Here is a 22,007-nt window from a genome sequence, read left to right on the forward strand (position 1 = left end):
ATAGCGATAGGCTCTATCACCACTTAACCATATCCCAGGTTTGGCTGTGTGGCTTTCTCTGTCCAGTGAAATGTGAGCCTCTGGTAGAGGTTTACCTTTACCATGCTCTTTTCCCTTCACCTCTGTAGCTGGTAGAGGCTGCCCCTTCTGTCTGGGTCTCTAAATGAAATGATTAGAGTCCCCAACTGACCCCTGATGAACATGCAGCAGAAATCAACTTTGGTTATTTTCTGCCACTGAAAATTTGCTTTTGTTTTTTAATCATAGCATTATCAAGCCTACCTTGTCTAAAACCAATGAAGAGTCCCAGTAGGGAACTAGTAATTAATGATTATGCCTCAAATTAGACTTATTTTGATATGACAAGCCAAGAGAACAATGGTGTGGCAAGAGAAAACAGCTAGAAAAAAATCAGATGCCAACATTTATTTAGGAAAATTTGTAAAAAAGTGAAGTCCATAGGTAAGTTCGTTATACTTCAAGTGAAAAAATGAATTAATAGGGACCGAGCATAATTCCTAGGAAAAATTTTCAAAGAACTTGTGAAGACCACTCATCATTTGAAATGCTCAAGAATAGGACTTTTAAAATAACCTGAAACAGAGCCAAGTCTCACTTCCCTCGCTTTCCTTCCTGAGAATTCCCTTCAGCACTGCTTTCAAGAAGGGTCTTTGCTTTCGTTCTCAACATTTTTCTCAATACAAAAGTGGATGTTGTGTCGATATAGAAAAATGAGCCAAAGTGTTTTAGTGTTGCCAACAGCCCTGAAACTGGCGTTGCATACCATGAACATAGTCAGGAGTTTGGGTCAAATACCAATACACTATTGGCATGGATTGGACCATGGATTGCCAATGGGTAAGTCAAGAATTGTCATGCTTGCAAATGGGAAAAGGATGAAGAAAAATCACTGCACCATTGCCTGCACCTGCACACGTTCCTAGGGCAGATGAGGTTGGCAGAGTGGGCCATTCGTCATTGAATGGAAATCCCTTTGCCAGTTTTGCCTTTGAGAATTAGCCTCTATGACCTGAGATGAGTTCTCACTGTTTCCTGGGGCTTTTCTCTGGTTTCTGCCAGAAACTGGACTTGTGCCTTCTACCTCAAGATCTTCTGTCTGATTGCAGTTCCTTGCATCTTTTTTTTTTTTTAACCTTCCTCATCCTATTGTCCCATCACTCCAAAGCCACATCTTTTCTCAAGCCGTCTGTTTATCTGAAACAATGATTTGCCTTTCTGGGGATAAGTGTTGCCCATTCAAAGGCAACCTGGTTCTGGAAGTTAAGTGTGACAGAGAAGACAAATGAAAATATTTTTGTACCTCCAAACAACAACCACTGTTCTTATATTTTCCTAGTATCTACCAGCATGAAAGCGATGGTAAAAATAAAGCGAATAATTCCACAATCACAACAGCAACACTCAACAATATATATCTGTGTTTTCCTTAGACTTTCAGCTCTTATAGTGGCAAGAATCAGATCCTCACATGTTTTTATTTGGTGAAAGTATTGCGTGTGTGTGTTTGTTCATTCTGACTTTCTGATTAGTCTGTAAAATACTTGAGAATAAAGGCTGGAACTTCTATTTTCCACACGGTTTCCCTGTGGCGCTGTATACAGTTGGCAGTCAATTTAAACGTGATTAAACTTGCACTAGGATATTGACAGATAATACCTGATCTTATAAAGGTATTCCTGAAAGTGGCTTCAGAACTAGCAAATTTTCATAATTGGGGTTGTTAAGCAGGACAGCTCTAATTTAAAATTTCAGTAGTCTCCATATTCTCTCTTTCAAGATTTCATTATTTTTTATGCTATGCTAGTTAAATATAACTTAAGAAATACCTGATTTTCCTTTAAAAAATGAAATGAGTTAATATTATCCCATTAGCTTCCACATTTTATTTTTTTCTCCTGAAATTGTTATATAATGTATCTTAGAAGATCGTTAGATGGACAGAAATAGGATAGAGACAGAAATAGATACATCTACAAATGAATAATGCAAAAAAGTTTTCAGCCAGATATACCACCTAGTATTTTCACCTTTATGACAGTAAATACACTAAACATATTAAATTTGTATGTAAAATTGCTGAAAATAAAATTTATGAGAACATACTGGTTGTTTTTTTTTTAGATTAAATTTAGTATCTAATGCTTCAGCCAAACCACCATTCTAAGTTAATTTTGTAGTTTTACATTTGAAAATAAGTCTGTCCAGATTGGCAATGGAAAAAATCCATGAAATATGTAATAAATGTGATATCTGCTACCACTTATGATACATAATCTATTGTATAGCTTTCTTCACACATCTCCAAAATTTAATGGGGTATAAATAACTTACATCCACACATAAACAAAGGAACAAATAAATAATCAAATAGAAGGCAGATGTATAGATGAATAAGTGGAACATCCAAAATCAGATGATGTCTGCATGAGGTAGGAAAACCAGGTTAATAGTTTGGGTTTTATTGTACTCCATGTGAACAAAAGAAATCACATTTTATGTGTGCACAAGATGCTGGGACAGGGTCGAGGGGGATTAGCCATACTTATGTGCAGAACACAGTACACCTTTAGAGGAAGAGGTGTTCTCAGATGTTCGAGGAAGCCCCTGTCCTCAAAAAAATATCATCCACATTTGCTACGGGTTCCTCAATTACTGGCACCTAAAATGCCATCAAAGCAAAATCATTGCCTGGGTTTAAGGCAAGGATATTATGTATTTATTTGTTAATGGTTTGCCCACGCTTGATAATTTTGCAAAGTGTAATTGCACATCACTAAACAGTGTGCATATGGCTAAACAAGCAAATGGCACAGAAAGGCTCGTAATGGAAAGTAGTGAAGCCCGGGCACTGCCCTCATTTCTCAGGTCTAATCCCAGGGAGAACCAAATTCAACAGTTGCTATTGCTTGTTCTCTTATATGTTATTTTCTTTTGAATACATTAGCATCGCCTTTATTTTATCAATGCTGACATTCTCCATTATGCTCCTGCTATTGTAAGTGTTGATTTAGCTTCATCATCGCCCTCACCCGTGTCAACAGCTGCTCCAGGATTCCCAGCCCGTTGGTTAGCGCTGCCCCTTCCAGGCGTAGGTGGCTGCCCCTCCCCAAGTTGAGTCGCTCTCCTTCTTTTTGACCTTGGCTTTCACTGCTAGGCAGGCCACTCCCTGCTGCAGGTCTCGGTCCTGCTTTCCAAGCTCTGCTTCATGACTCAGCTCTTCTCCACTCACTTCCCCCTCCTAGAAAGCCACCAAGCTCCTCTTTGCTCATTTTGTCCTGTTCTCCCCATTGCTATTGCTTTCTCTATAACTACCACTTCAATGGGCTCTCAAGAGGAAGAGGTGATGGATGCATTTTGACTGGGAATTCCAGGCAGAGGTTCTCAGCTCAGGGCATGTGCATTTTTCTATGACATCCATGACAGGTCCATGGATTTAATCCATTTTTTATTCATGTATTTATTTATTTAATTTATTTATTTGGGGTGCATGGTCTGTGAATTGAACTGGGGTCTCCCGCGTGGAAGGCGAGCACTCTACCACTGAACGGCCCGTGCACCCTTTAAACCATTTTTGAAAGTGATCAGATAACCGAACTTGTCAGCTTAAGGTTCTTGCCCCTCAATTAAAATGCCAAAGGCTCAAGGGAGGAATACAGATATTTAACCAGAACATTTTTCAAAGGGTAGACTTCATATGTCCTACCTTGTTAATTCTTTTTTAATTATCTGAGCTTCTTATTCAAAATGCAGATTCTTGGTCTTACTGAGTTAAGTTACAGGGGCCCAGGACCCCAAACTTTGCATGCTTAACCAGTTCATGGGATGGTGTAGCATTCTGTACAACAGAAATCCAGATGATTTATAATATTTACGTCCTTGCTTTACATAAATGTATGATGCACATTATTTATAGGAAAGCATAGATGGCAGGTCTCTTACCAAAGTTGGGAACATAGAATTGGAAGAGAAAGATGAACTCTTAGAATCTGTCTAATATAATAATGTGTTATGTAACCAAAACTCTTAATTATTCCAATAAAAACACTGAAATATCTGAAATGTTCTCTTTGTAAATAATTGGTTACATCATCTATAAGATGCAGCACTAAGGCAGCTAAAATTTGCATTCAATGATTAAATATCATGTTTTGTTTTTAGTGCCGCTTTCTCAACTTCCTTTCCACCATTTCTACAAGTTTCAATAGAAATTAAGGTTTGGTTTCATGATTTTTCTAACAAGCATTTTTTTTCTAACTGTTTCATATGATATTTCTATCTTCTAAGTATCTTCAAATTTGATTTTTCAATTGCAAGATTTTCAGTTCCAGAATTGTTCAGGTATGTGAAGTCAGGCTAATAGGTCAGTAATTCCCAGGAACATTCTTTTTCATTTTCCAAATGATTTTAATGTTCTAGGCTGTTCAGTCCTCAAACCATTCATTCAGTATAGTTCCCTTTCTAATATGCAGCTTTCTGAGCAGAAAGAAATAACAGTTACAAAATGACAAGGCACAAAAATTTAGAAGAATGGTTTGTATAAAGCTCTAATTAACACTTAATAGGACATTTTAAAGGCATTAACTATCTCGAAGTCATTGCGAAAATTATTATTATTGTACGAGTCATTTTAAAAGAATAAACTTACCCATGGGGCTGTTAACTCCTCAGTATGAAATTCCTTTCAACAGCAAGTAATCGACAGTGATGTTATACTCCATGCTGTAATTAGAATTAATAACTAGAATATTGCAAATATTGTCTCTGAACATAATATTCCTGCATATTTTTCTAGTTGTTCTTTCTACTTTATCATTTTGAATTATAATGGAAGGCATGGACAGATGTTAATTTTGTAGGGCAATCTGCAGTCTTCACAAGTGTTAAATCCTATCCATGCTTTCTTTCTTTCAAATGCATTTCCACGGAGCTGCAGCCTTATTCGTTTGTCACCTTCATTTTGAATACTCCTCTGTTTCAGATTTATCAGCTACTAATTAAGCATTCGATATAACACAGATCTATACAGAAATGCATGCAAAAAAAGATAAAACCAGGAGACTGCCGATTTGCAGTTGAACCTTAACCTGCTTGCCTTTAATAATGGTTAAATATAGATGCTATATTTGGGGTGAATATCATCAAACTTCCCCCCCTTCCCTGTGCTTTGAATCTTCACTGACCTGTGAAGAGAGCTGAGTGGATACATAAACTTATATCTAGAATTGGAAAATCAGGGGAATATTAGAAATGGAACTGTTCTTGAGGGGGTTTAAAATAATATTACTTGGTATATTGACTTATTTTAAAACAAAGGTGACAAAAATAAAGATAATACACATAAACTTAGTTCCATTTTCTTAAAAAATTTATTGTGGTAACATAACGCAATACAACATTTTCCATTTTAACCACTCATATGTGCACAGTTCAGTGACAGCAATTGCACTCACAGTGTTGTGCTACCAGCATCACCATCCTTTGCCAAAACTTTTTGTCACCCCAAACAGAAACTCTTTGCCAATTAAGTGATAACCACCCATTCCCTTTTATCAAGGCAAATCCCAGGAGACAATGGCTCAGGTGTGGTGTTTAAGAGTTTGGTATAAAGCTTTATGTCTCTAAGAATTTGGTTGTTCTAGGGATTTCATATAAGAATATAAAACAAGGCTGGAACTCAGTGGAAATGCATTTGAAAGACAAGGAGGCATGGATAGAACTCAACGCTTGTGAAGACTGCATCATAAAATATCTGTCCCTTTGTGTCTGACTTATTTCACTCAACATGGTGCCTTCAAGTTTCATCCATGTTGTATCATGTTTAATTCTTTTTTATGGTTGAAAATTTTCCATGGCATGGATCTACCACAGTTTGTTTAGGCGTTCATCGGCCGATAAGCAGTATGAATACTAGTACACAGGTATCTGTGCTGAGTCCCTGTTTTCAATTCTTTTGGAGATATATCTAGAACAGGAATTGTCAGGTCCTATGATAATTCTATTTTTAACTGTTTGAGGAACTCCACTTATTTTTTATGAATTACAAGGGATGGGGGTGGGTGATGGTGGCACAGTGGCAGAGTTCTCACCTGCCATGCTGGGGACCCAGGTTCGATTCCCAGTGCCTGCCCATGTAAAGAAAAAAAAAAAACAGTGATGGGACCATTAACATGCAGCCTAGCCTGCCTTTTATTTTACCCTTAATTTCACATTTGTTGGTAGTTGTATGAGTTACACTTGGCTTTAGCCTGGGAAGTCAGAAGTGAGGACATGAAGAGAGAGAAGGTACTAAGGGAGCAGGGTCCTGAGGACTCAGATATTAGGTCCCCAACACACAGCATTACTCAGGTCATTATTTTACCCGAGCCTTGACTTCCCTGAGGACAATTCTCAGTTGTGTCCAGTGTTGCCAAAGAGCAGAGAAGATTAATGCTAAGGAGGTTCTTTAGCTTGAGGCAAGTAGAACCCACTGATGAGCTGGGGAAAACAGGTCCTGTAGAGAGATAAGGACAGAATTCAGATGCTGCTAAGTAAGCAGTGAAAGGGAGGTAAGGAAGTAGAAAATAGTGGAGGTGAGTTACTCCACCTAAAAACTTAGCTATCCTTTTCAGGGAGTCTTGTAGAATTGTACAGTGTACAACTGAAATAAGTTTAAGTAGTATTTAGCTTGCTGAAGCTGCTTGAACACAGTATAACAGAAATGGGTAAGCTTTTATAAAGGGGATTTATTAAGTGACAAGTTCACAGTTCTAAGTGTATAAAATGTCCAAACTAAGGCTTCCAGAAAAAGATGTCTTGACTCAAGAAAAGCCAATGTCCGTCACGTGGGAAGGCATGTGGCAATGTATTCTGAGCTTTTCTGTCGACTCTCTCAGCTCCTGGGGCTTCTGCATTTCCAGATGCTTGGGTCTATGCTTTCTCTATCTGCACTCCAAGCATCTCCAGATTTCTGCCTCTACGTTGGCTCTGAAGCAACTGTGCTTTTTCCTAAGTGTTTCCCCTTTTAAAAGGACTCCAGTGGACTAATCAAGATCCACCTTGAATGGGCAGAGTCAAATTTCCATCTAATCAAAAGGTTACATCCACAATTGGATGCACCACATCCCCACAGGAGTAATCTAATCCAATTTAGTGGGTCGGTCTCCATGGAAACAATCTAATCACAGGCTCTATCCTAAATAATAGTTCTGGCCCCACAAGATTGGATCAGGTTTGAAGGAAAATGGCTTTTCTGGGGTACATCACAGTATCAGACTAGCACAAGTAGAGACCCATAGTTTGCATTCCTTGCAACCCTTGTCACATAAAGTATGAACTTAATAAATGTTTCTTGAACATTTTTATGAACATTTCTTGAACATGTTTATATTTTGAAGAGTATACAGAGGATTGATTCAATTTTATTTTGAGAACTAAGCAGTCAGAAAGAAGCACAATAATAAATAATAGTGAGGCCTGTTGGATTATGAAGCGCTTTCATATTCATTGTCTATTACTTTACAGCGTAGGGCATGTAGGAAAGAATTGTAAAGAATGCTAAAGAAGAACCTTGAAACAAGGATATTTCGCATTGTGAAAATAAAATAATTTCCAACTAATATTAACTCATGATACTCTGTGGTTAAGAAGAAATACCGAACTAGCACCAGGAGTAACCCTGAGCTCAAAATGGATAGATGGAAACATAGCATACATAACCCATGAGCATCCTACCACTACAGCATGCATCAGTGTTTTACACAATTCTATGTAGGAGTCTAGGCTCCATATTTAAAGATGAACCAGAGAGTAGAAATTTTGGAAAGAGTTCAGAGACGAACTATAAAGATTTTTTAAGTCTTGAGAAACAGGGCCTACTATAAAATGTTCATAGAACTGGGAATTTGGTAAATCCTTATTCCTTGTTTCAGAATTCCTAATTCACCTAATGTAGCAGTATTGGGGGAAGGGCTTACTTCCAATAATCCCAATGATAACGATCTTATAAAAGAAATATCCAAATTTGGTGCCAAGCATATCATCAGATCATTATCAACTATTCTTTGGCTTACCCGGTTTAGCCTTCTTGGGGAAAGAACATTCTAACAAAATTTTGCAGTGGTTAATCACTGTTTTTTTTGCAGCAAGGACAGAACTAAAAGAAAAGCACTAACTCATTTAGACTAAGTAAGCAGCGGAGGAGTTAGTTTAAACAAAAATTGTCAGAAAGCATTATGGAACTCTTTCTCTGGAGAGTTTTAAAAATAGGCCAGGCACTCATCTCTCCGGGATGGTTACAGCCTGTGAAAGTAGCTAGAGGACAACCACGGGCCTCTCAAGTTCCCGTCCACAGCTCTGAGGCTACAGGCTAAAACTCTATCTGAGGAGACCTCTTTGGCAGGGCCAGCCAGCAGCAACCCAGGCGCGTTTCCAACCACGGTACTCTGTCAGGGCACGGAGTGACAAGGACATAAGTGAGGGTGGGGCCAGAAAACCTCCTGAACCACCCTCTGTGAGCACGGCCGAGACCCAAGGCTGAAGGACACAAGAGATCCATCGGTACTGGACAATGCTTTGTCGGATTTCATTTGTCCTATGGTTTTGTGGAGGTGTGTGTGTGTGTGTGTGTGTGTGTGTGTGCATGTGCAGGTGAAAACAGGGAAGTAAACTAACTGGAAGGGAAATTCAGTTAAAAATCAGAAAATCCTACGGGGGTTAAGAAACCTTATGCTTTCTTGCGGTTCGATTCTACATTTAGCATTTGAATTTAAAGGGTCTTCTTGGGACTGAAGCCTATGCAGGATTGCATCTGTTGCTGACAGATGGGGGTTTTCCTGTTGGAAATGAGCTCTGTTGCAGTCCCCCAGAGCTGCTTCACAAGCTCTGAAGAGACAACGAATGCTGACAGCACAGTCTCGGCTAGCTTTAAATATCCAGCACCCCATCATTTGGTGGGTGGGTGTGTTGTGCTAACTGTGCTTCCACTTCAACGGAAGAGGCGATGAGTTGCCAAAAAAACAAGGACGCTCCAACTTAAGGATCATGCTGGATTATTTTCAGCAAAGCATTTTCAAAGAACTTTATCCTAAAATTTTGGCCAAATTGATTTAGATACTGTATCCAAGGAAAATAATTTAAGTAATGTGCCATGCAACCAGAATCTGTAGAATTCTACAGATTTTCCTAGTACAATTTGTCCTCTCTATTCATCAAGTGGTCTCAGAGGACTCTGGGGGGGGGGGGGGTGTCACGTGGGGGCTGCCAACGCCACCACTATACCAACTGGCAAAAGGGGTCACTGGCCCCAGCAAATTCACACCCTGGGGGAGCAAAAACCAAAGAGGTGGTAAAAATGTGATGTTTTTCCTTTTTAAATTGGTGTTTCATCTCTGCCATCCATAATGCTGCTTTTTCTGAAAGGTCAACTCAGTTTTCTTTGAGAAGAGGGGTGTTTTCTCCATCTCCAAAAGCTAAGTGATGCCCTTCCCTGGAAGTCCTCCCCTTAAGTGAGTTGGCCTGAAGGTCGCAGTGCATCAGCCCTGCCCAGGCTGGTTGCTGGAAGGTGCTAATTGACAGCTCCAAGGCAGGGCGCTGTTGACAATCCATAGAGAAGAACAGAGCGCTGGCAGATTTATGGCTTTGATTTCGTAAAGGTATGGGAATGCCCTGTGATGTTTCCCCTGTATTCCTTCTGAATGCTAATGCTTTCTCGAAGATGATTTCAGACGCACTGCTAGGATGCTGCTTCCACTCGGTGAAGCAGAATCCTCTGAAGAGTCGCTGAGGCAGAGCAGAAGCATGGCTCACCTCAAAGACACCAGCCTCTCCTGCCGCCAGCGCCTCGCCCGGAGCCACGGGGCTCCTTCCACTCGGGCTCTGAGGGGAAGGTCCTGAGCCTGAAACAACATGCTTTGGGGTGTGCCATCCAGCTTCTTTGCAGCTGCCACTGCCACTGCCTACTGCTGTAGCACAGCTTGGCCCTGAAGAATGGAAACTCCAGAGGCTTCTAACTACCTGTAACTGTTTCATCAGGAAATGGATCAAGTGTTTTTTCAGCCAGACCCAGGTACTTCACCCAAACTATGTCTTTGCCAGGCTAATTAAACGGTTTTCTCTAACTTCGCAGGTTGTATGCATGAACAATAATTGCACAGATGCTTCTCTGAGCCAAGGTCTGAATTTAGATCTGTCAGATAAAGTCAAATTAAACAGCTGCTACGTCAAGTTAATACAGAGGGTAGAATGTAATGTTGTCTTTGTTTTGAAAGAATGCATAAGTTTAAAATGTTACTGATGCTGGATACAGGAATTGTAAACAGTCTTCTTTCTTTCCTAAGCTGCAGTAAATTATTCTTGCAAGCTGTTTGCCCATTGCAGTAATTTTTTTCCCCATTTACATAAAACAAACCCACCTTCTGAAATGTAACAGGGGTGTTTTGTTTTTTTTTACAAAGGATCCACGGCAACTCAACAACTCATGAGTAGCCCTGATTGTTCCTGGTCATGAGCAGAGCGCAGCACCGGCCTTTCTGAGGTACTTGCAAGCAGCCTTTTTTCATTATGAAACACAAAAGTAAAGAAAAAGAAAAATGGGTGGAACAGTAAGGTTTATTGTTTGACGTTGAAAGTTCCAGTTCATTAGTGGGGTCTTTGGGTGCTGCTGGCTACTGATGGGGCACCCTTGGGGTCTTTTTCTGATGTTCTGAGCTGGGCTGTAGCCTCGCCCTGCAGTCGCTTTTAGACGCTCAAGCAGGTGTTGGAAGGTGAAGAGAGAAAGAAATGAAGCTGAGGCTGAAGCTCAGGCTAAAGAAGGTCTCTGCTGACCAGATCGGGCAAGGAGCAGTCAGCTGGGCACCACAGGATCTCTGGCACAAGCGGCCAGCGTACCTGCAGGCTGACTCTGCAGAACTGGCACCGGGCACACAGCTGCAGGTGCAACCACTCTGAGGCTGCCTGTTGACATTTGTAGCTGACCACCTTCACGTGTTTTTACAGTCGTTGTCTGTGGGCTTTCTAAGAGCCTTGGGTCTATATATTTTATCAAGCATAAGAAATATTTAATCTTGGCTGTCCTGTGAATTTTGAAGGAGCAGGGCTATTGATTTGGAACAGGATGGCTGTCTTTGGAAAAGAAGATTATGGAAGTTGCTATGTATTTATATGTGCCAAAAAAAAAAAGATTAAAAAAAATGCATTAAGGACCTAAAAAATGAGCCAGGAAATCTTTTTTTTTTTAAGCAAACTTTTTATTTTGAGATAATTGTATACTGACAGGCAGTTGTAATGGAGAGGTTGCATGCACCCTTTAGCTAGTTTAGACCAATGCAAACACTTGAATAAATGCAGGACAGTTTCACAACAAGGTTATTGACTTCGATACAGTCAAGATATATTATATTTGCATCAATCTTTCCCTGAAGTTCTTGGATGGTCACCAAGAGGGCCATGCATTCTTTGAGTTTATATGGAACATTTTAACATTCTGCATCCATGGCTGTATATCCTGGAATGCACCCTACTATTCACTGGGCTAATACACAGACTTTCCAATACATTTACAACTTTTGCTTAGTTCTGACTACTTTGATGATGATGTGGCTTGTGCAGAGGGGCTCACAATTGCGAGGTGGGGGGGGGAGATGTCATTTTTACCTTTCTGGGGTGGGGTAGGTGGGACGGGCCATCGGGTGGATCTTGAAAAAGCCGAGGTATGCAATCAGGAAGGTGACTGTCCCTTTTGCTCAAAACATGTGAAATGTCAGCAGTTTGAGAACTGTTGCAGAATAAAGCAGGACATTGAGTAAGTTTGTCTCTGGTTGCCCCACCTAGCTAGCCAATTCCTTTCCTGCTAAATTCTACAGATCACTCTCACTAACCTGTCAGATAAATATAAATGAGGTGCACAGGATGTCTGTATAGGACAAAGAGTCTTGTACATTACCTGTAACTATAAATTGGACAAGCTTGGGACTGTTCTTGCTCAATGGGTGAGCTGTTTTCACACAACTACATTTGAAAAGCATGTCATGTCACATGACTCGGTTTCTGGCTTAAAAGTTTTAAAAGTTAGACACAGCAATTATATGGTTTAGAGGAATTTATAATACAGGCACCATTGTCGAACTGTATCCTGCGTGTCAGTGACCGCCAAGGAATGGTGACTGTACATTTAGCCTCACTGGGTCTAACAGTGCAGCAGGCCATAGAAGAGCTTGGAGTCCAGCATTCTACAGGGGAGGACTACTGTTTTGGTAACTAATTTTACAATGCAGGGCAAACTACTTATAATCTCTGCTCCTTACTGCGCTTGCTTTCCCAGCAAAGATTAGAAATGGACCTCATGTCACACAGAGATGGTGTGAAGATAAAACATGCATCACCACCCATTTGTCACACACCCACCACATTTGGGGGTGACGGCAGATGCACTGCGGCGTTTATTATTGCATCCGTTGCAGGAGGGTGAGTGAGCACAGGAGCAAGGCAGGTGTAGCAGGGGTGGCTGCGGTTCCACAGAACTGTGTGCCAGCAGACTATTAACTCTGTGGCTATTCCTGAAAATGAAAAGAGAAACATGCCATCGCTTTGAAATATATTTTCTTCAGGTAAAATATGCTTCCTTACTGTGGAATTGTATAATGAGATGCTAACAAAACAAAATGTCCAAGGATCTGAGCCTGAGGTGGGTGAAGGTTGACACTCCTTTTTTCTGGGTCAGATTTGGGGGTTCAGGATGGTTTCAATGGCTCCCCCTCCCCACCGAGAAGCAGATTGGGGTTGACCTCCTAAATTGAGGGGCGTCTGCCTATCTTTGACCTTTTTTGTATTTCGGACCCCACCTGTCAGCATCGAAGTAAAGAGCCAAATACCTAACTGTTTTCCAAATCAAGAGATCTGTGGCCAGGACCCTCTGTGATTGTCTGAAACAAGCTGTCCTTCAAGCACAGTCTGGTTCGGCTGGACGGTTGGCAGGGGGTTATCTTTCTCCCTTCCATATCACTTAGCTGGCAGATGGCTGTCTGAATTTTAGTTCCCTGGACTAATTGCCCAGAGATTTGATTCAACCTATGTTTAAAGAGGCAATGACGCCAGCATCGTGAGGAATTCCTCAAGGAGCCTGATGCTTAGTAAGGGGAAGGAAGCAAACGCTGTGGGAGCTGTCTCAGAGTGAGCGCTGCTGCAGGGTACAGGGAAAGTGTTCCGGGAGCTGGGGAAGGAAGCACCCATGCCTGCGGGGTGTGCAGAGGTGCGAGACCACCGAGGAGCCCCGGCTAGCTGGGATTTGTGTGGAGCCTGGAGGAGAAGGTTCACAGGTGGGGACAGGGAGCGACGGGGCTGATCGGGCAGAGAGCATCACGGATAAAAGCTCAGCGAGGGGAACCTAGAAGTACTCAACAAGCAGCAGGTGTAAGTCAAGCCCGGGAGCAGAGAAGATGAGGCATCCATCTGCCTTAGGGGTCTGCAGGTTCCATTGCATGTGAGATGATTCTTACCAATACGTTGATTATTTGACTTGAAACCAGATGTGATTTGACATTTACTCCACTGGCATGCACGTATGCACGTGCATACACACACATAGAGAAAAATTCCATTGTTAGAATATGTGCACCTTATTTATATTTATCTGACAGATTAGTGAGAGTGATCTGTAGAATTTAGCAGGAAGGGAATTGGCTAGCTAGGTGGTCCAGCTCCAGGGGGGGTTCATGGGAGGATCTGATGGGAGGGTGGGGGCCCTGGAGGAGAGGGTACAAAGGTTTGCTGAGGGGACAATGTAGCCTCGAGCTTAAAGAGGCAAATGTCCATGTGGTACCTAGGAAGTGATGGAAAAGGAAGAGAGGGATGCTTTACAAACGACCACAAAGCAAGCTGAAAATAGTGAGAAAGACCATGGCTAAGGTGGGCTGCATACAAGGGGCTTCCTAAGTAATTCAGGGAGTTTTACGCCTGCCACTGTCAGAGCCCAGGGCGGTTGACTTGAGAAAAGGGATGCATTATATGCTTTTTTTGAAAATGGTGTCTCTTAATGAAGATTTCCTTGATCTGGTGTTAAAATTAGACATTATCTGCTGAGCACACACAAATGTCTGTGGCCAAGGGAAGACATAGGTGCTCTGTGTGGTGAGAAGCTGGTCAGGATTCAAACACAGCTGGAAAGGGCCGTGGGCCCCCTTTGGACTTAAAACAACTGCCATTTGCTTTTCTTTTTTTTTTTTTTTGCATGGGCAGGCACCAGGAATTGAACCTGGGTCTCTGGCATGGCTGACGAGAACTCTGCCACTGAGCCACCATCACACTGCCCCATTTGCTATTTTTAAGACTTATGATGGTTGCATCAAAATCTTTGGAAATAATTTGCTTGCCCAGGTTGTATTGGTCATGTAAAAGAAAGATTTCATTATTTAGCTAAAAGCAATCATGTGCATTCTTTATGAATCGTTTTTATCAGAGGGACATTTTACTCAAGAGAAGGATATATTTTTAAAATTCAGATGGTGTGTACTTTTGTATTGTGATAGTCAAGTGATTAAATTCATTTCTTTTTCTGTATCTTCTTTACAGCTGATGGTTCTTTTAAATTAAACTTGTCATTGAGCTTTCCACATTTGTAAATTATTGATTAGCTGGTTGTGGGTTTAAGACCAAGCAGGCTTTGCCAGGGCTTTCAATCAATCATGGGCCAAATCGTGAAATAGGTGGCATTTGTTTCTGGATTTCTCTATTCCTTCATGCCCGTCTCCTGCTAGACCTGATCTCTCCGCCCCACCTCTCCCATATCACTGGGGGCCCAGAATTCTCCTGTTGGCGATGCCTCATTACGGCCCCTCACTTCCAGTGAGATCTGCTTTCAACCCCCACATTTTTTCCTGGAGAGAACAGTTCTCAGGGATAAATCCCCGCTAGTATGCTAATACATCACTTGCCTTGGTAGAACATTGCAATTTAATAGGAGCCTTTGCTAATTTGATCAAAAGAAGTTATTTCTCTGGGAACCTGGGCACCGCAGTTGTGCTGGGAGGGGAGAAGTGTACAATTCATAAGGCACGGCAGAGTTTTCAAAATGCTTTTATCTCTGTTTTTTTGTTTGTCTCTTCAGTATTTCTGGAAGGCGTTGGTCGTGCTCTTGGAGAAGGTATTTTGATCCTTTAACAGTCTTCTCAAACAACGTGATCAGGCTCAGAGAGGGCTAGCCACATCCGTGGGTCTCATCTATTAATCAGCTTGGAGTGGTGAAAAACCAAATTAAAATGGATTTTAAATCATTCTCATAGCTGGCTTCCCTGTGGAGAAGCTGGGCCCCAGACTGAATTATAGGGAGAGATCCTGAATCAGGATGAGCGGGTTGTTTGCTGAGGCCTCAGGGGACAGCTGCCCAGCACGGCAGGCCCCAGCGGGAAACCTCAGGGACGTGGGAGAAGCCTGGCTGTGCGGGGCCCTGAGCCGGCCGAAAAGGACGTGGCGTTCCCGTACAGGGATGCTTGGTCCTGGGTGTCACGATGTCTCTCATCTAGTGGAGACGAGAGATGGGAGGGTACAGACTAAACAAGAGACTGCTGTGCTGGTCAGCCGCGTGGCCGGGGGTCGCTATCTCAGGTTCCAGTGGTTCGGTGTCCAGTTCTTCGCTGCTCGTATTGGACTGCTCAGATCCAGAAGTCCTTATCGTAGTAGACTTAAACGATTAATAATTTTTGCTCTTCTTATTTATTTATTTATTTTTTGGACTCTGTAGTGCTTTCATAAAGAACTTTCCAAAAATGCCTCCCTGACTCAACTGTGTTGAGAAGAAACAAAGATAAACGAACTCCGGCCTTGTTTGGACCGGAAGGAGAGAGACGTAGAATGGGATTCTAGAATGACAGGAAGCCAGCAGGGACAAAGTGAGGGAATCCTCAGGAAGACATGAAAATACACTGAGGACATGTCAGGAATCACACGGGCATCTGTCCCTTCATCAGCAAATGGTTTTCCTTTGACCCAACCCCTAAAGTATCCCATAGCTGGTATGATTTAAGGACATTCCAGTCCAGTTTGGGTATTTTTGCTGGGTACAAATGGCCATGGTCTGAAGACCTGGCCACCCTTTCCTGCCACCACCCGCCCCAGCCCAGTGAACCCAGCAGGAATCAACACCTGAGGCTGAGAAGGTACTTAAAAACAAGCACACCAAACCAAATCCAACTCATTAACATTCTCCATATTCTTAAGAAGCTTATTTAAAAAAAAATAAGAACAGTCAAATTTTATTCCAGTCTTACTTCAAAGTACCCATAAATCACAAATGAATCGATTGTGACATTCCAGCCTTTAAAAACAAGCTTTAGCCTTAGAGTTGCAAAAAAGGATCACTTCTTCCCAAATTGATACCTCTTTCCTCCAAGATAATGGTTGTGACTCCCTTTAAATCTGTTTCCTAACTTGTGTTTTTATAAACCTTGAAAGTCAACATACATGCAAACTGTTGTTATGATTACGAAAGCTATACTTGAAGGCAATGACTGTAAGTTAACTAAAGAAGTATTATATTGAAGTTATCGATCATTTCTATTTTTATTTGGCTGCTTATTTCTATTGAGCATAATTTCTTTTGGATCCATGTTAATAATGTCCATACTGACTACTCTGCTATAGAATTTTTCTCATGGAGTGATTCACAATAAACGCACAATGATTTTCTATGTAGTGATGTCTAATATAGATAACTTTCTTTACGAATTTTGATCTAAATAGATTTGTTTAGTACTTGAAGCTTTTATTAGACTTTGTATATATTTCAGTTTTCCTTTGAAGACAGACAAGAATGTCCAAGTACTTCAATTATTCCACAAGTAAAGATGGAACAGTCATAACTTGCACTTCTCCACCTCTCTACCAAATGGGCTTAAAGAGTTGGAAGCCACTGTAAGGAAAACTGGCCTTTTAAAAAAAATGCAGCCAATGGATTCCTTTCCCATAGCTCAGTACTTTGGGGGCTTCTCAAGGTCAGTTGTTGACCCTGGTGTTTGTTTTCTGGAGATGAAAGAAAAAGCAGCAGTAGCTTCATGGTTTGGGAGTCTGAGACACCCCCTATCCCACGACCCAGACAGGATAAAGTCAAGGAAGAGCATGATAGCTCCCTCAGTCGTGATGCGAGTGAAGGAACACTTTTTGTTTTGTTTTCCTTCTTTGAATATTTTTCAAAGGATGTTCATAGGCAATCGTCATTATCATAACACCACAAGATATGCAGGCATTTCTACCTCCACTTTGACAGCTTAGGGACCTCTTCAGGGTCTCACATTTATTTAGCAGTAGAGTGAAGGCCCAAGTTCAGAATCAGGTGCTCCCTGAGAGTGCTTGTTAGGCACCTTTTCCAGCTTCAGGTTCCTTGTGCTGGGGCTGCAGAGGTCCCTGCCTTCACGGAGCTTGCAGTACAGTGCCTAACCCATTTCAGCCCTGCCACACAGCTGGTACTCACATAGCTATTACAGGAATGACGTGAGAGTGTTTGCTGGAAAGAAACTAGGAGAGGCTCAGTGGGGAGGGGAGTGGTTGGGGGACTGAATGGTGGATATTGAGTTGGCAGCACGCCCTGGCGTCAACTTCATTGTGCACATTTCTCATCTTCTGTCTGATGTTGTGTTCCCTGGCCATCCTTCTAGCCCCAGGACAGCGTGGCAACTTCATGTAGTATTAAAATATTCTGCCTCAGGATTATACAGAGTTAAGCATCTCTGCAGAGAGGAAAGCAGGTTTATAGATTTTTTCTCTCTCTCTGGAAAAAATAAAATGATTGTAGGTTTAGGAATCAAGGTTGCTGTTTGAATTTTAGTCCCTTCGCTTCTCTCTGCAGATGACTCAGCCTCTCTAAGGTGCAGCCACCATGATCTCAGCAGACTGATGATGGACCAAAAGGGTATCGGGAGACCCTGTGCTCTGGCTTCCTTGGACGATGGAAGGAGGACAACCCATCCCTTCACCCCTCGTGCCCCCTGGGAACATGTCCTCAGATTCTAGCATGTCTCTGGAGCAGAAAACCACATTTGTTTTTGTGATTTTGTTGTTTATTTTCTTGGGAATCCTCATTGTCAGGTGCTTCCGGATTCTCCTGGACCCGTATCGGAGCATGCCGACCTCGACCTGGGCCGACGGGCTGGAAGGCCTGGAGAAGGGCCAGTTTGACCACGCTCTCGCATAGCGCGAGGGCGCAGCGTCTCCTGCTGGGCAGGCGGCGTGCGTGTCCCGGCCAGGAGTCCTTGGTTGACGCTCCCAACAAATCAAGTTCTAGCGATATCTGGTCCTAAGACCAATCAACATTCAGTTGGGCTAAAGACATCTGAGGGTTTTGGAAATGGAGGTTTATATGACTAACCAAAGAAAGGAAGTCTTAAAATGTCTGCTTTTACTCAATAATGAATTGAATGTGTGTGAACAGAAACCAAGAACATCGAAACGGATAGAGAACTTAGCATAAAAAAAACAAAAAAACAAAAAGCACTAGTCAACGTGACAGACTAGAGGACTAGAAAAAGTCCAGTCCGAGTCAACTGACAGCCAAGAAGAGCCCCATTGGTCTGCCTGTTCTCTGTGTTTGCTTCATCTTCCTGGGCATCTGGGTCCAGGGCAGAGAGTGAGGAAGCCCGTGCAGAGTGGACCCAAAGCAGGCCTCTGTCCCGTCCTGAGGCCAGCGGCCACGAGGGGCAGTGCAGTGGCCCAGAACAGGGGGCTCTGCCCCTGGCAAATGTGCGTAAAAATGGTAGGAATTCTTTTCTCGCTAAGGTTGAAGGCCTAAGGAGTTTCAAAATCTATTTACCATGCCAAGTACATTCTACATATTCATATTAATAATGTGTGTCGAAGTCACTATACATAACTTGAATTTACTTTCATCACATATACTTCCCAAAAAAGGATTGAAATGCTAGGTTTAAGTGCAGTGTCAAGCTTTTTTTTTTTTAATGAAAAGTTAATTGTTAGAGGAAGAGACTTTTACTGTCTTGAGAGGAACATGTGTTTATGACTGTATATAGAAACAAAATAAAACTTTTCAGGAAACGGAAGTGTCTCCTTCCTTATTTCACCAGGATGAAAGAGGAGGGGTGCATTCTACTGAATGCTGAGGCTTAACAGTTTTCAAGGGAGAGAAATAAAGAGCAAAGATCACAAATGGCCAGCTGACTGACCCTTCTCCCATTTCAAAAAGAGCCCCACAAATGGTCCTGCACAGATAAAATCTAGTCTAAGCAATATTTAAGTTCAACAAAAAGGGAGATTGGAAAGAAACCTCTTATTCCAACTTTTGTGTTGGTAGGAAAATCTCTCATATCTAAACTAAATCACTTACACTGTGTACATAACCCATATCCTTCAACTTTCAATTTTCTCCTCAGCTAAAGTCTTTTTTTTTTTTTTTTTTTTTAAGAAAAAAGAGCCATCCGTTCCTAAAAGGCAGCCCCTATTAACACTGCTTTCTTGCCTATTATTTCTTTGGGGGTTCTTGCTGTCCAGTCTTCCCTCCTTCCCTATCTCCCTTTGATTCTTTTTTTTTAATAACAGCTTTGAGATATAATGCACCTTCTATAAACTTCATAAGTATACAACTTATCCAGAGAATTCAGAGGGTATTAGCATATTCAAAGAGTTATGCCACCATCATCACTAACTCCAGAATATTTATATTGCCCCAAAGAAACCCCAAGTGTACCCATTAGCAATCACTTCCTGATCTACCCACCCCACGAACCCCTAGAAACTCCTAACCTCCTTTCCTTCTCTGTGGATTGCCTAGACTGGACATTTCGTATAATATGTGGCCTTTGGTCTAGCTTCTTTCATGAAGCATAGTGTTTTCAAGGCTCATCCATGTTGCAGCATGTGTCATTCCTTTCTATGGCCAAATAATATCCCATTGCTTGGGTATACCACATTTTGTTTATCCTTTGGCTGTTATGAGTAATGCATCTATGAACTTGCATGTATAGGTTTTTGTGTAGATGTTTGTGGTCAGTTCTGAGTATACATCTAGGAGTAGAATTGCTGGGTCATAAATTATTACCCTATGTTTAAGTTTTTGAGGAATTGTCAGAATGCTTCCTAGCAGCTGCACCATTTTACATTCCCACCAGCAAAGTATAAGAGTCTTGATTATTTTCTTATATTCTCCCAAACTATTCAAATGTCTTCTTTAGAATTTATAACTGAGTGCACTACTCCAACAACAATTCAGATTAAAAAGACTGAGAACTGCCTAGTGATTTCTACATGTTACAAGTATATTGATGGCTTCAAAGACCTTTTGCTTCTCAATTTAAAGTAAAATTCTACTGCTGATTTGTCATCTTGTGGTCCAGTAAGTCACCTAAGTTTTTTTTTTCTGTCTTATTAATAAATACTTATTTAATCCACTAAGCATAAGGTTTTCCTTTTCCTTCATAGTGCCATGCCAAATGTGTCCTTATGAAGTTTTTTCCTACTTTCTTCAGCATCTATTTAAATCCTCTCAAGTATTTATTGTGCATGTACTTTGAGCCTGGCATTCCATTTAGCTCTCAGAGCTAGGAAAAGCACAGAGTCAGTTCTTGTTCTTGAGTCCCTCTCTAGCTTGTTGCAGAGATAAGAATTGAACGAAGGCACTTCTGACTCATTGTTCAAATGAGTGGCATGGACCTAGGTTCCAATGCCATCAGAATCGCCTGGGAAGTTTTTATAAATGTATTAACTAATACTCATTATAAAAGTTGCACGTTATCGTGGAAAAAAAATGTATCAAGCAATATGGAAGAATGTAAGGTCAACAGCAGAAGTCAAAGTTCTGCCTCTTTGGGTCACCCTAACCCCCGATTTTCCACTGGGGAGCCTGTTGGAAATGTGGATTACTGCAGCTTTGCACCCCTAGAGGTTAATTTGATAGGGTAGTGAAGAAATGCTCCAGGAGATAAAGGACAGGCGGGATGGATGAGGGCCAGGAGAGTCAGGGCAAGTCCCAGGAGACGATGGCTCAGGTGTGGTGTTTAAGAGCTTGGGATAACGCTTTATGAGATGTAAGTTATAACTGTGAAATAAGTTACATGATGATCTCTGAGAATAGAAGTTTGTTAGGTAGGTGGAAAGAAAGGGAGGGCGGAAGATGGCAGAGTAAGGAAAAGGAAATGCAGGGTTCACAGCGAGGCGAGCAGCTGATGGAGTGGATATGTAGGTAAGGTCAAGGCTGACTTGGACTTCGGAGGGGCCTAAACAGAAAGATGAACTATGGAAATCATGCAGACCTGTCAGAAAGAAGACGACATGAAGAAGGGTATGTCAATTCAGTTTCTGCACCCTTCCTCAGGGTAAGCTAGGATCTACTGCTATAATGGGAACAGACTGAAATAGCAACCTGCCCTCTGAGAGGCCTCTGAGCACAGGCACTGGGGGTAAGTGCCGCAGGGACATCCAAATCCTGCTCTTCTTTCCTTCTCCCCTTTGCTCCCCACTCTATTTTTGTTTTTCCTTCTTAGATTACCACTCCTTGCTCAACCCCCTTAGTGGTCTTACCCCAGAGCAGCACGACCAGAGTAAGTGATGAAGCCTTCGGGCTAGTCAGCGTAATTCAATTCCCCCATGGGAAGTGCTAGCTCACTGTTTTAGTTACTGATGTCCTTGGAGTGGACAGCATGTTCTGGAAAGGTCACATAAGCTCCGTCTTTTCTGGCTTTAGGAGCTAATGGTGCGGCATTTTGCCTGCCTTACAATGTGTTCATAAAGAGTGCAGCTGGTCTCTACATGTACAGTTGCATCTCAGGATGAAAGCAAAGGGCTTTCCCCAGGTTACTGTCGATTTTTAGAGTTGCTTTCTGATTCAGAATAATGGGGTTACTTCCTTCTCAGTCTCAGGTAAGAGCCACGACCCATGGGCTGTGCCCCCAAGAGACCTGAGTTCTAGATCAGCATTGCTCCCTTGAACAGACTTTTTAAATATCCTAAACACAGAGTAAAGAAAGCTTTCATGGAGTTTTAAGGAGATTAATTTGACTCCTGCTGTTAAATTAATG

At 41.8% G+C, this 22,007-nt stretch overlaps 1 protein-coding gene and 1 long non-coding RNA gene across 5 annotated transcripts in view; one reads left to right on the top strand and one right to left on the bottom strand.

Annotated features, from left to right (window-relative positions):
- Positions 1–4,666: 4,666 nt before the first annotated feature.
- Positions 4,667–22,007, bottom strand: part of LOC143664888 (uncharacterized) — a 34,302-nt gene continuing 16,961 nt past the window's right edge. The window contains exons 2-3 of the long non-coding RNA XR_013166648.1: positions 6,380–6,511; positions 4,667–4,740 (exon numbers count right to left, since the gene is read on the bottom strand). This is a non-coding gene — a long non-coding RNA (uncharacterized LOC143664888). The remainder of the gene's footprint in view (positions 4,741–6,379; positions 6,512–22,007) is intronic.
- CTXN3 (cortexin 3) lies at positions 8,240–19,391 on the top strand. 4 transcript variants are annotated; one of them, XM_077138312.1, is made up of 4 exons: positions 8,240–8,556; positions 9,713–10,063; positions 10,452–10,531; positions 17,831–19,391. In XM_077138312.1, the coding sequence occupies exon 4, from the start codon at positions 17,930–17,932 to the stop codon at positions 18,173–18,175; it is 246 nt and encodes an 81-aa protein (XP_076994427.1). In that variant the 5' UTR covers positions 8,240–8,556; positions 9,713–10,063; positions 10,452–10,531; positions 17,831–17,929; the 3' UTR covers positions 18,176–19,391. The 4 variants fall into 4 exon arrangements, with proteins under 4 accessions (XP_076994427.1, XP_076994428.1, XP_076994429.1 ...); XM_077138313.1 differs by having other exon boundaries at positions 8,544–8,606; XM_077138314.1 differs by lacking the exons at positions 8,240–8,556; positions 10,452–10,531 and having other exon boundaries at positions 8,654–10,063.

The sequence above is a fragment of the Tamandua tetradactyla genome, chromosome 20, assembly GCF_023851605.1.
Source record: "Tamandua tetradactyla isolate mTamTet1 chromosome 20, mTamTet1.pri, whole genome shotgun sequence".
Classification (NCBI taxonomy): domain Eukaryota; kingdom Metazoa; phylum Chordata; class Mammalia; order Pilosa; family Myrmecophagidae; genus Tamandua; species Tamandua tetradactyla.